The following is a 14894-nucleotide window of genomic DNA, read 5'->3' as shown; positions in this document are numbered from 1 at the left end:
GAGGAGGTGGGGTGGATCTATACTAAAAAATGCAGATATAACAGACATCAGGGACAGACTGTAGCCAACATACAGAAGGTCAGGAAGGCAGAAGGCCTGAAGCGGGCAGGACGCTGTCAGCATGAGGGGTAATCACTGAACCGCAAGGAAATGAGTTGTAGGTGGCGACAAGGAACAGGGACAGTGGAAGGAAAGGAACCACTGATTTTCTGAAGCAGACTGGGAGAAACATTTTCTACCGGCACGAGATTCCAAGCTAGAAAGCACTGACATAAACAACAGTTTATTAAAATTATCCAATCCACAAGAAGTGACGCATGAAGACTTAGCAAAGACTGGAAAGACAAAATTAGACATAATAACTGGCAAGGAGAAACTGGACTAACTGGTTTGACCATCCTAAAGGCAAGCAGATGACCCATCATCTCCACTGTATAAATTTACTTTCTTGAATGATGACCAGGAAGTCAAGGTACAGTACCTGGAATCAAATGCAGGTAGCAACAAGCGGTACATTCCAGCACAGCGATCTCTACAGAGAGTTAACAGGATAGCTGGAATCACTGTAAATATACCAGCTAATAATATCAGTAAATGGGAACCAAGCCCATCAATTCACTAATTTAACTTAAAAAGATACAGCTGTGGAAGTGGACATGAATTAGAGAGACAAGCAAACCAAGAAACCCAACAACCTCTGCTTCTTCCTCTGTCTTGAGGGATAAACTGTGTCAGGCATTGGACACTAGCCTCAGAGAGAAAGGAAATGGGTTCAATTCCTGATCAAAGACTTGAGCACAAAAACACACCAGCACTAATTAAATGTTACATTATTGGCAGCATCTTCTTTCAGGTGGCTTTTTAAATCAATCACTGTCCATAGTCCTGGGTGGGCAAAAGAAGCACGGCTTTGAAAATTAACAGGATAGGAATAATATTTCAAGTAATATTTATCTCCCAGCCCAAATGTTCACTGTCAAATCTTTGGTTATGGGATCTTGCTGTGTATAAGCAAGGCTTCCACATAATTCACACAAACACAAACCATGGCCATAACTAGTCTCGGACCCCTACCCTTGTCCACATCAGTTCTAATGGCGTCGACTCAAGCTGTAAATACACAGCTCTGAGTTGGAGACAAGACCCAGTCTGGGCTGATATGCAGTGCCCACCTTCCCACCCAATTAGTCAGCCATATCGTGTATCTACCAGGTCGAGGTGCAGCCAAAAGTCTTTGGTCTGAAATGTTCACTCTGCTTCAGACGCTGCGTGAGTCGCCGAGTTTTTTTTTCCCCCAGCATTTTCTGCTGTGTTTAACCGCAAGTCATAATCTCTCCACCTCGGCACCGCTTCCCTCACCAGGAAGCTACGGCGCTTTCGACAGATGAGAGACAAGCTGCGGCGTTTAATTCTGAACAGCGCGGTCAGAATGCAAACATACATTTTTTTTGTACTTTTACAAAAGGATGCTCCTCTTAATATCAACTCAGTGTGACGGACATGTCATGTTTTGCTGGCCTAATTCATACATCCCCTCTTTACAACCCCCAATAAGGGAAGGTTTGAGACTTTCCATGAAGCTATTGTCTGTACGAATATGGAGTTAACTGAAATCTCAGACTTTAAAACTGTAAAGCATTTGCCGCGCAACATATGTTTGGGTTATTCTGGAGTATTTTTCCCCTTGATTTAATGGATCACGGGACAATGACCGTCACTTACACCCCATCTTCCCCCACCCCCACCACAACCCTGGTTGTTTAAGATCTTTGTTTAATAAACATCATGCACTGATTCAAATGCATGCACGAAATACACGGTGAAAATTAATCCTAGCACTTGTAGGTGGACGTTTAGCCTCTCCTGTGGGTTCATGCCCCTTTAGAACCGTGCGCTCTTATTTTCCGGAAAACACGGAGCCAGAAACCGAGATTTACCTGGATTTCTTCAAAGGATTCGTCGATGTTGGTGACATGGTGCTGCTCGTGAAGTGTGGGCTCGTCGCAGAAGAAACATACCAGGCATTTGTCGTTCAGACAGAACAACTTGACTTTGTCATGGTCCTTGCAGGGGAAGGAGTTCCTTTGCGCTTGTAGGATGGCGTCCAGCGGGAAAGCGCTGTACCTCTCCACGATATTGGACAGCTTGAGGCTCGGGGAGAGGAGAGGATCCCTGAAGATTCTCCTGCACTCCGGGCAGTCTCGAGAGCTGTGATCCTGCCTGTTCCAGTGTTCGGTGATGCACTTCCTACAGAAATAATGCTCGCAGCCAAAGCTCACTGGATCCTGGTAAATACTCAGGCAGATAGAGCACAGAAGCTCGTCTTTGAGGCTGCAAGCCATGGGAGCAAAGGGTTGGCAGGTCTTGATGTGGTTTAAGTATGCGACTACTCTCCCTCCAGGCCGCTCCCGTGTCAATTTCTCTCCGCAATTGTCCTTATTCGTGATCAATTTCATTCCAGGAAGTGTCCCTTTGGAAAGCACCAAACTGGCACCTGAGGCACGGGGAGGGGAAACCAGCACAGATTTCTTGAGCCTGGGCATTATCAGAATGTCGCCGTGCCTTATCGTTAGCTGAAGTGATGAAATCAGCAATCCTGTAAAAAAAACTATCCATCCCCGTCCTTTAAAATGTGCTTGCGGGGGTGTTTCTTTTGTTGGTAAATTTCCCTCCCCCGGGAAGTGGTTTCGCCTCGATTGTGTTACATTCACGTTGCGATCGGATTCGCTACATAAAAAAAGGGAAAATAGAGATTCTGGGCCACGGTCGGTAAAAGTGTGGCTGATTTACCCTCGCGAATTAATTTCCAAATCAGTGACCAAGGTCGAACACCTTTTGTTTGAAGAATTTCCCGACTTCAATTCAAAATTTAGCCTTTTCCTTTTTGAATCAGTGCAACCCTTGTGAGTGTAATTTTAGATTATGCATTTTCGGTCTCCTTTTTCCTTTCTCCGTGATAATCTACTGCAAATTCCGTCTGTTGCTTCCTTCCAGGGGCAAACAGCCCAAATTCAATCTTTCATCGAGATACGGGGGCCTGTCAGAAGAGTTCAGTTTCAAACCACTTGCTTACCAAGAGGCCACAGGGTCAAAGGTGCATTCTTGGTCAGAGCACCGCAATGTATGAAAGCGATCCCGTTGTTATTACACAGCATTGTCTGGATAGAGATGTTGCTGATAGACTCCAGCAGAAGTTTGGGTGGTAGGATTTCATAATGTGTCATCATGAACTTTTTCATTTAAGCAATACATTTACAAACCACCTGTCTTAATTAGATGGTCCAGCAGGATTTTAAAGTAGGCTTTTTAATAGTATATGAACACAGAAAATGTAGGATAGTGAGTGAGATCATGAAAACCACCAAGCCCATTACAACCACCCATTGATCCTATTTTTTCATTCCATCTCCCTACGGATTCCACAACACACCTAAACAGAAGGACCAATTAACCAACCAAACTGCACGTCTTTGGGATGTAACGCAGCACAGTAGCGTAGCGGAGAGCTTAACACTTTACGTCAACAGCGACTCGGGTTTGTTTCCCGCTGCTGTCTGCAAGGAGTTTGCACTTTCTCCCCATGACCGTGTGGGTTTACTCGAGGTGCTCTGGTTTCCTCCCACATTCCAAAAGATGTACGGGCTAGTAGATGGGTGTAAATGAATGGTGTGGTTCTCTTACCATGATGTATCTCCAAATAAAAAAAAATAAAGAAATTGGAGCAGTATTTCTAAATAAACTCTTAAAAAAGTTAAGGGATATCCTTCACAGTCACAGGGAGAATGTCCACTCAGACAGCATCAAGGTTCAGGATTGAACCCCGGTTTCTGGAGTTGTAAGACAGTAGATGTACTAGCCGAAGCACTCTGCTACCCGATAGAGACATACCACACTCAAACCAATTAACCAGCAAGACACAGACAAAGACATTTCCTCGGTTCATTCCCTTGACTGTGGTGAGTTGGCCAGACGCCAGAAACTATGATACAATTTGCCTCTATATCCTTAGACTGCCAAAGTTAAACAGGCTCTGCACCTCTGTCAGAAAATAAATGAGCCTACATGGAATTGTTTGAGCAAACAGTGGAGTTTAGCAGTGACGCACTCAAAATAGCATCAAAGAAGCTGCCTTCTAGGGTCAGGAGTAATTACGCGGTTATTATTAATGGATGTTCATAAGTCCTGCAGATTTACTTAGCACTTATTGGTGTGTTAATATTAAATATTACCAGACAGCTTTCATGGAATAACGCAAAAAGAATTTGCCTGATTAAATCTGCTCTTTAAATCTGTTCCTAGTTCCTTGTTGTTTAGGACCAAACAGTTTTATCGTGGTATCTCACAGAATTTTTCCAAGCTTAATCAGTGAGACAATAAGATAAAGTGGGTTAGTTTTAATCAAACTTGAATTTTGGCACCAGATGTGGCTCAGTAAAAACAATGTCTTCCCTAAGTCACTGGATGGTATTCAACACTTACTGTGGAAATGAGGTCTCCAGCCTTCCTGAAACTGGTCTTGTTCATGTGTGGTGAAACATGGACTCTCCACAGAAACATCTGATGACGTCATGTGCTCAGTATACAAAACTGTTGGAGGAAGCCAGCGGGTGAAGCAACATCTTTGGAGGGGAATGGACAGTCAATGTTCTATGTCAAGACACGTCATATACACTGAAAGAAGAGACAGGAGATAGCCAGTCTACACACTCACCTGCTCTCCCTGCTACCCTTTCAGTCCAGATGAAAAGTCTCGAACTGAACATCAACTGTCCATTTCCCTCTATAGACCCATTGGGTTCTTCCAGCAGTTTGTCTTTTGTTTTAATTTCCAGCATCTCCACTCCCACACCAGCAAGCACAAGAAGGGCTTCTTCCCTGAGGCTGTGACCCTGCTGAACCTCACATCACAGCGCTAAGCAGTATTGCACCCATATTGTACTGTCTCAGTACTTTTATATTTGTGTGCTGTAGCACTTTTTATTTGCAGTTATTTTGTAAATAACACTATTCTTTGCATTTCTGGTTAGATGCTAACTGCATTTCATTGGCTTTGTATCTGTACTTGGCACAAAGACAATAAAGTTGAATCTAATCTAATCTGCAGTCCCTTGTGTCTCCTGATGTCATGGGCTACTCTTTCAGTAGCTGGACTTCTATTAAATTAAATTCACCTTTCTGCATTTGAGTGTCACAGGCAAGGACAAAATTTATTGCCCACCCTTGAGAAATGAGTTCTGAGCTACTGCTCCAAACCTCTGTGGTACATCTGGTGAGGGTGCTCATGTAATGCTGTTGGATTTAGACTCACCATCAATGTTGTAGGGGATGAAAGTTTAGGATGAATAATGGGGTGCCAATCAGAAATATAGCTTGGTCCTGGATGGCATTGAGCTTCCTGAGAGTTTCTTTGGAATGCATTCCACCACACACTGGACTTTTAAGTTGTAGATGGAAGAAAGGCTATGAGATGTTAGGAGGTGAGTCGTTCAGGACAAGATAACAAACCACTGATCTCTTGCAGCCACATTGTGGCTGGTCCAGTTGAGTTTCTGACCATTGGTGACACCCAGGATGTTAAAGGTGGGAGAATTGGTGATGGTTGGCACTGTTGTGACACAACTGTTCCTGAACACTTACCAGCCCCTACCTGAATGTTACAGACATTAACTACTTCCTTTGCTGAGGAGTTGCAAGTGTCAGTCATCAGCATAGAGTGGAAGTGAGTGATGAAGCAGCTGAAGATGGTTGGGCTCAGGATACAATCCCAAAGAACTCCTGCAGTGATGTCCGAGGAACTGAGTTTACTGGAAGCTAATGACCACCACCACCTTTCTTTGGGTAAAATATCACTCAAGCCATAGCCGTATTCTTTGCTGAAGCTCGTTGCATTTTACCAGCTGCTCTTGGTATCATTCAAACAAGTGCCACCAAAAAGTCCGAGAGATGTCCCTCTCACCTCACATCAGAAACTCTGTTCCTTAGTGTTTAAACCAAGCTGGAACATGGTCTGGAGTCAACTAGTCCAAGGGAAAGCCAAGTTGGGTATTGAGGAAGAACCTATTGGTGTATAAGTGCAACTTGATTACATAGAATAGTACAGCACAGTACAGGCCCTTCAGCCCACAATGTTGTGCCGACCCTCAAACCCTGCCTCCCATATAAGCCCCACCTTAAATTCCTCCATATATCTGTCTAGTAGTCTCTTAAACTTCACTAGTGTATCTGCCTCCACCACTGACTCAGGCAGTGCATTCCACACACCAAACACTCTCTGAGTAAAAAACCTTCCTCTAATATCCCCCTTGAACTTCCCATCCCTTACCTTAAAGCCATGTCCTCTTGTATTGAGCAGTGGTGCCCTGGGGAAGAGGCGCTGGCTATCCACTCTATCTATTCCTCTTATTATCTTGTACACCTCTATCATGTCTCCTCTCATCCTCCTTCTCTCCAAAGGGTAAAGCCCTAGCTCCCTTAATCTCTGACCATAATGCATACTTTCTAAACCAGGCAGCATCCTGGTAAATCTCCTCTGTACCCTTTCCAATGCTTCCACATCCTTCCTATAGTGAGGTGATCAGAACTGGACATAGTACTCCAAGTGTGGCCTAACCAGAGTTTTATAGAGCTGCATCATTACATCGTGACTCTTAAACTCTATCCCTCAACTTATGAAAGCTAACACCCCATAAGCTTTCTTAACTATCCTATCCACCTGTGAGGCAACTTTCAGGGAACTGTGGACATGTACCCCGAGATCCCTCTGCTCCTCCACACTACCAAGTATCCTGCCATTTACTTTGTACTCTGTTTTGGAGTTTGTCCTTCCAAAGTGTACCACCTTACACTTCTCCGGGTTGAACTCCATTTGCCACTTCTCAGCCCACTCCTGCATCCTATCAATGTCTCTCTGCAATCTTTGACAATCCTCTACACTATCTACAATACCACCAACCTTTGTGTCATCTGCAAACTTGCCAACCCACCCTTCTACCCCAACATCCAGGTCGTTAATAAAAATCACAAAAAGTAGAGGTTCCAGAACAGATCCTTGTGGGACACCACTAGTCACAATCCTCCAATCTGAATGTACTCCCTCCACCACCACCCTCTGCCTTCTGCAGGCAAGCCAATTCTGAATCCACCTGGCCAAACTTCCCAGGATCCCATGCCTTCTAACTTTCTGAATAAGCCTACTGTGTGGAACCTTGTCAAATGCCTTACTAAAATCCATATAGATCACATCCACTACACTACCCTCATCTATATGCCTGGTCACCTCCTCAAAAAACTCTATCAGGCTTGTTAGACATGATCTGCCCTTCACAAAGCCATGCTGACTGTCCCTGATCAGACCATGATTCTCTAAATGCCTATAGATCCTATCTCTAAGAATCTTTTCCAACAGCTTTCCCATCACAGACGTAAGGGTCACTGGTCTATAATTACCCGGACTATCCCTACTACCCTTTTTGAACAAGGGGACAACATTCGCCTCCCTCCAATCCTCCGGTACCATTCCCGTGGACAACGAGGACATAAAGATCCTAGCCAGAGGCTCAGCAATCTCTTCTCTCGCCTCGTGGAGCAGCCTGGGGAATATTCCATCAGGCCCCGGGGACTTATCTGTCCTAATGTATTTTAACAACTCCCACACCTCCTCTCCCTTAATATCAACATGCTCCAGAACATCAACTTCACTCATATTGTCCTCACCATCATCAAGTTCCCTCTCATTGGTGAATACCGAAGAGAAGTATTCATTGAGGACCTCGCTCACTTCCACAGCCTCCAGGCACATCTTCCCACCTTTATCTCTAATTGGTCCTACCTTCACTCCTGTCATCCTTTTTTTCTTCACATAATTGAAGAATGCCTTGGGGTTTTCCTTTACCCTACTCGCCAAGGCCTTCTCATGCCCCCTTCTTGCTCTTCTCAGCCCCTTCTTAAGCTCCTTTCTTGCTTCCCTGTATTCCTCAATCGACCCATCTGATCCTTGCTTCCTAAACCTCATGTATGCAATTCAGGTGTTATCAAGCATCGAGCATGTCCTTCATTAATACCCCCACTATCCAGGCTATGCTCTCTTCTTGTTAGTACTATCGGGAAGAAAGTCTCACATGACCAGATTTGGGAATACTTATTACCCTTCAACCATCAGGCTCCTAAACCAATGTGGACAACTTCACTGGCCTCAACTCTGAAATGATTCCATAACTTAAGGACTCACTTCCAAGGACTCCACAACACATGCCCTCAGTTGTATTTATTTATTCATTTAGTTGCTAGTTTGTTTATTTATTTCTATAGTTCACCTTCTTTTGTACATGGGTTATTTGTCAGTCTTTATATGTGTGTAGTTTTTCATTGATTTTGTTCTCTTTCTCTGTTCTACAATGAATGAACCTGAAGGTACTATGCAGTATATGCACTTTGAAAATAACTTTACCTTGAACTTGGTTGCTCATCTACACTTCCCACAACTTTAAAGATGATTGAGGGTAGACTGATTAGACAGTAAGGAAACAAATCAGATTTGTCCTGCCTCTTGTGAGCAGGACTTAGCTGAACCATTTTTCATATTCAGATTACTGTAAATGTAGTGCGTAAATCCAGTCAGTGATTTAGCTAGCTCTGGAATACAGGTCTTCATTAATAGAGCCCGTGTGTTTTCTGGTCCAGTAGCTGCTACTGTATCCAATAATACCAGGCATTTGTTGATAGCTAAATACTGGTTTCTATGATGATATGGTTCCCAGGAGGAAGCAGAGACTGATCTTCCAGTTGGCATTTCTGGCTCAGCATAGCTGAATATCTCTGCTTTGCATTTAGCACTCACATGCTGGTCCCTGCTGTCAGTAGTGCTCTTGGAGCCTTCTCCTCCCATTAGCAATTTAATTACCAACTACTATTCATGACTAAATACGATAGTACTGCAGAGCACAGTTTTTTAAAAACTATTTAGCACACAGATAGTTCTGTGTGGCTGCTTCGACAAGTTCACGCCCATCTGCCATTAGCTGCACTGCCACACGCCTAGTCCATCTTTATTTATTTTAGTTTTAATTTTATTGGGGAAATTTCAAACTAAATTACAGACTAGTACCCAACCCCTAGTAACCTTTCCTTACTCCCTTCCATCCTAGAGTGTAGTGCATCAGAACTTGCAATCCACTATTCCAGGACTTCATCGTGTCAATCCTTCAGAGCATTATTGCTCTCTGCACTTTTGCAGGTGCAGTTGGAATGGATGTTAAACACTCTGCACAAGTCCTGCTTAGGTAGGATCCAAAAACTGCAGTCCGTCGATACTTTCCTGACAGAAGCAGTACTCATTTTTGATTCTATTCCTTTAAATTGTTTCTACACCTTCCCTCAAACCTCCACAACTTTTCATCGAACAGAAACCAAGGTTATCCAACCAACGTTCGGTGTATGGCTTATAATTTTATTCCCCCTACACTTCATTTGCTGTTATGAAAGCCTTATGAAACTCTGAATCTATTCTAGTAATTTACATAGCACTGCTTCTAGATTCCTTTGTTCCTCTTTCCCAATTAGATGCTTAAGAATTTGCCTTGGGGAGATGAAATCTTTTTTTTTCCCTGTGCATCTAATTTTTGAAGCCTCTTATGGCCCAGAGAATGAAAACAAAATGTACATTACTTAAAAAAATCAGAAAAAAGCAGTCAAAGTTCTTTGGACACATCATGCGAAGAGAGACATTAGAACATTTAGTTACAACTGGAAAGTTGGAAGGAAAAAGAAGCAGACGCAGTCAGAGAATGAAAATGATAGATGGAACAACATCATGGCTAGAAACAGGGGAGGCAACAACTACAATTCGGAGGGTCAGGGACCGTGATGGATGGAGAGACATGATCGCCCACACCAAATGGCAAGGCACCGGAATGAATGAATGAATGGCCCAGAATTGGAAAATCTTTTGCTGAATCTTATTTTTTTTGCTGACGTTTCACCCAGAGCATGATTAGCATGTTGAAATCCTGTTCTTGAAGTATGTTGGGAAATTGTGCGTCTCCAGCCCAATAGCCGCAATAGGTGCAAAATGGCTGGCTAATCATGGCCATCCAACATGGAAAGTCTGCTTTAAGATACTGTAATAATTTTCACTTCTTTCTCTGGACCTCCAAACCACTGAACACCTCATGTCTCTAAACGCTCAGGCTTGATTCTACATTTGTACTACCACGTGATCATTTGTTATTTGCTTCACTCTTCATTGTATTTTAGTAAGGATTCAGAATGTTTCGTAACTCTTCCGCTCAACTCTACTTACAATACTGCTATGATCTTGCATCTTACTGTTTACCTCACTGCACTTTCTCTGTAGCTGTTGCACTTTATATTCTGCATTGTTTTACCTTGACGCACGGTGTAATGATTTGATCTGTATGACAGCGTACAAGACAAGCTTTTCATTGTATCTCGGTACATGTGACAACCAATTCCAACTCCAGTTACTCACTGCAGAAAGATGTCCCACAACAGTGACACATCATTATCTTCTCAAGGCATTTTGGGGTTGGGAATAAACGTGAACCTCAGATCATAAAAATGAATTTAAAAAAGAAAATAAATTCAGATTTCAGCATGGGTAGTTTTGGTGTTCTTACTTATCACCCACCTAAATATTTCCACAATAACTTTCTCTTCCCCCGCCTGAATTTGCCTGTTTCTCTTCTTTATTTTGTTCACTTCTATCTATCATCCCCCTTTTATCCATCTCCCAAATAAGCCCCCATAATCCACCTGGTTCCATCTGCCTGTCATCCTCCGTGATCCACTAATCACCTCTGGCCCCTGTCTCTCCACTCCCCGCCCCCACCTTTTCCTTATCCTGGCTGTCTCCCTTCTCCACACTTTGACCTGATCGAGGATTTCAACCCAAAACATCGACAGTTCCTTCCCCCACCCCCACCACCCCAACAACAGATACGTTTGCAGTGTTTTGTCTCCCCTAAACTGGAACAACACAGATTAAAGACAGGTAGTTTTTTATGAACTGGAACGTGATGCTTAAACCTAGCAGATGCTGCTAGATAGTGTTATTCAGTGCCCTCATATACCGTCTAGGTAGTCTCCAGCCCCTTGGTATGAACATAGAATTCTCCAACTTCCGGTAATTCCCTCCCTCTCCCTTCCTCTATCCCCATGTCACTCTGCCCCCTGCCCCAGCTGCCTATCACCTCCCTCATGGTTCTGCCTCCTTCTACTACCCATTGTGTTTTCCCCTATTCCTTCTTCACCTTTCCTGCCTATCACCTCCCTGCTTCCCCTCCCCCACCCCTTTATCTTCCCCCTTACTGGTTTTTCACCTGGAACCTACCAGCCTTCTCCTTCCCACCCTCCCCCCACCTTCTTTATAGGGTCTCTGCCCCTTCCCTCTACAGTCTTGACCAAGGGTTCCAGCCCAAAACGTTGACTGATCTTTTCCACGGATGCTGCCCGACCTGCTGAGTTCCTCCAGCATGTTGTGAGTGTTATTCAGTGTGTCACCTTCTTCGCTTATGTTCCATCAGGATTTCTTGATTAGATTCCAGCCATTATTTACACCCAAGTATCCATTCATCTATAATTTTCTGCCAGTACATCCACTGTTGGAAGAATCTCAAGTGGTGATGAGAGGGCATACAGGAGAGAGATGTATCAGCTAGTTGAGTGCTGTCGCAGCAACAACCTTGCACTCAGAGTCAGTAAGACCAAAGAACTGATTACGGACTTCAAAAAGGATAAGATGAGGGAACACACAACAGATCTTATAGAGGGATCAGAAGTGGAAATAGTGAGCAATATCCAGTCCCTGGGTGTCAATATCTTTGAGGACCTGTCCTGGACCCAACATATCAATTCAACAACAAAGAAGGCATGACAGCGACTGTATTTCATTAGGAGTTTGAGGAGATTTGGTATGTCACCTAAAACTCATAAGTTTCTACTGATATACCGTGGAGAGCATTCCAACTGGCTGCATTCCCACCTAGTACGAGGGGGTTACTGCACAGGATAGAAGTAAGCTGCAGAGAGTTGTAAACTTAGTCAGTTCTATCACAGGCACTAGCCTCCATAGTATTCAGGACATTTTCAAGGAGTGATGCCTCAGAAAGGTAGTATCCATCATTAAGGACCCCCAATCACCCAGGACCTGCCCTCTTCTCATTGCTACCATCTGGAGGGAGGTGCAGAAGCCTGATTGAGGATTACATTCAGTGACTGAGAAACAGCTTCATCACGTCTGCCATCCAGTTTCTGAATGGACATGAACACTACCTCACTACTTTTAAATTTCAATTTTTTGCACTTCGTAATTAATTTAACTATTTTACACACACTTATATACACGTATATTTACTGCAATTCACAGTTTTTTCTTATTATTATGAATTGCATTGTACTGCTGCTGCATAGTTAACAAATTTCACAACATATGCCAGTGATATTAAACCTGACTCTTTTAGGTCAACTGACCAAACACATTGTCCTTTCTCCTGAACCACTGCTCTTATCATCCATCCTCATTAGACTCACTGACTAAGTCCAGATATCTATTATTCCACATAATTGTCCAATTTAAATTTTAGCCTGCAACTATCTCTGAGGCATCCTTTATTTTATCCATATCAGAACTTCAATTAGATTCCAACCTGGCACTCATGACTAAAATCTACAGGGAGTTTAGATTAAATTCTGATACCCTGGGATAAAATAGAAAAAATTCTCAGAAACTCATTATAGGATCAAACCCTACTGGAATACCTTTAAGGATTAAAGGCTTAAAAGAAATCATATTTCTTATTCTGAGCTCATAGATAAGGTTTGACCTCAAAAAGCATAAGATAACATATTTGTCCATGTTGTGCTAATAGAAGAGCCAATGGAATAACCCCAAGGCCTGTGTGTTATTATACAATCTCACTTCAGTTTTGTTGCTTTCCCTCCCAGGGAAAAATCTTCACGGGCAATGGAAAATGCCACCCAATTAGCTAATGCGTTCGGGGTAAAGTACAATCTCCCTCATTGGATAAGTTATTGACTAAGTTTCAAAGAGAGCTGTGCATACCTTGCAGTCTTCTGTTTCACTCTCCTGAGCCGTTATTGAAAAGCATGAAACTGTACCACCTAGGAGTGTAACAATTACCCAGCCTGCGGGAAAATCAAAATAAATCTGCAAAGTCTTGAAGTAAAATCTGAAAATGTTGGAAATCTGCTTTTCACCTTTTCCATCGTTTTCTGTTTTTATTGGATTTATTGCTCATTGAGTTGCACTTTCACTTTTCAGTCAAAGGATTCCCATGGTAGAAACGTAAGTATGAAGGTCCAGGTCAATGTTGTAATGGAGTGCAGTGCTCTCATTTGGAGGAGAGCTTAAACTGGAACCTCATCTACACTCTCAGCTGGATTTAAAAGATCCCTAAACACCACCTCAATGACAAGTGAGGGAATAATGTCCGGTCCCGGATTATACTTTTCCTTCAGTTGACATTCCCGAAGAAACAGATTATTGGATGGAATTCACTGTCTGTTCATGCCTACCATACCCAAGGTGGCTGCCATTCATTACAATAATTCTGATATTTCAAAAATACCTTATTGAATGTAAAGCACTACGTGAGGTTCCAAAAGGACTATGAGAGACGCAGAGCAGCTGCATCACTGCCTGGTTCGGAAATTGCATCATTTCCAATCACAGGACCCTGCAGCGGATAGTGAGGTCAGCTGAGAAGATCATCGGGGTCTCTCTTCCCGCCATTACAGACATTTACACCACACGCTGCATCCGTAAAGCAAACAGCATTATGAAGGACCCCACGCACCCCTCATACAAACTCTTCTCCCTCCTGCCATCTGGCAAAAGCAAAAGGCACCAAAGCATTTGGGCTCTCACAACCAGACTGTGTAACAGTTTCTTCCCCCAAGCCATCAGACTCCTCAATACCCAGAGCCTGGACTGACACCAACCTACTGCCCTCTACTGTGCCTATTGTCTTGTTTATTATTTATTGTAATGCCTGCACTGTTTTGTGCACTTTATGCAGACCTGGGTAGGTCTGTAGTCTAGTATAGTTTTTGTGTAGTTTTACATAGTTCAGTGTAGTTTTTGTATTGTTTCATGTAGCACCATGGTCCTGAAAAACACTGTCTCATTTTTACTGTGTGCTGTACCAGCAGTTATGGTCAAAGTGACAATAAAAAGTGATTTGACTTGACTTGACATTAATGAAAATCATCTCACCAGCCAGATTACTGGAAATGTAACCATTTATACCACCTTTGAACTGTCACACCAGCTTCAATACTTAGCATTATACACTGACAATGTGTCACAACCATGGACTCTTCTGTGGGGTTTGCAAGTCCTCGCAAGTGGGCTGCAGAACGAGTTTGGTAATTGTGCTCCTGAGCATGCACATTCCAGCCAGTTGGTGTTTCATTGTAGTGGTACTTAACTCCCTGCCTCTCATTTCACTCTTGTCGAGACTTGACCAAAAGCATAGCAACATTAATGCTCCCTGCTTACCATTGTCCTGATTCTGGGAAAGAGCACCACCGTTTAGACTGATGCTGTTAAGGAGCGGTACTCATTAAGTATTAAGCTACTACTACTGAGCCATTGTGTTGGCGTTGGCTTTAGTTTAGTTAATGGCCCTGTTGGCCTAGCGGGTTATTGCTTTTCCTTTATTTCTGCACAGTTCCTATTAAAAGTCACTATTAAAAGTAGGCTTCAGAGTCTTGTTCTCCGCACTTGGGCCATAACTGCACATTACTGTCAGCAAGTCTTGACCCAGCAGGGAGAGAACAACTGACCTTGGCCCTAACACTCATTGGTCAATTAGGAGAGAAGTTACAGTCAGTTGAGGCTGCGTTGGGAGAAACGA

The 14894-nt window shown here is 43.2% G+C and overlaps 1 protein-coding gene across 1 annotated transcript in view; it reads right to left on the bottom strand.

Moving 5' to 3' along the window:
• Positions 1-2507, bottom strand: part of trim62.1 (tripartite motif containing 62, tandem duplicate 1) — a 97887-nt gene extending 95380 nt beyond the window's left edge. Inside the window, exon 1 of the mRNA XM_072245055.1 lies at positions 1938-2507. Within this exon, the coding sequence (XP_072101156.1) occupies positions 1938-2456 (519 nt within the window). The 5' untranslated portion in view covers positions 2457-2507. The remainder of the gene's footprint in view (positions 1-1937) is intronic.
• Positions 2508-14894: the final 12387 nt, after the last annotated feature.

This window comes from Mobula birostris, chromosome 27 (genome assembly GCF_030028105.1).
Source record: "Mobula birostris isolate sMobBir1 chromosome 27, sMobBir1.hap1, whole genome shotgun sequence".
In the NCBI taxonomy this organism is placed as follows: domain Eukaryota; kingdom Metazoa; phylum Chordata; class Chondrichthyes; order Myliobatiformes; family Myliobatidae; genus Mobula; species Mobula birostris.
The sequence above is the reverse complement of the archived record's forward strand: the minus strand, read 5'-3'. Positions and strand labels throughout refer to the sequence as shown.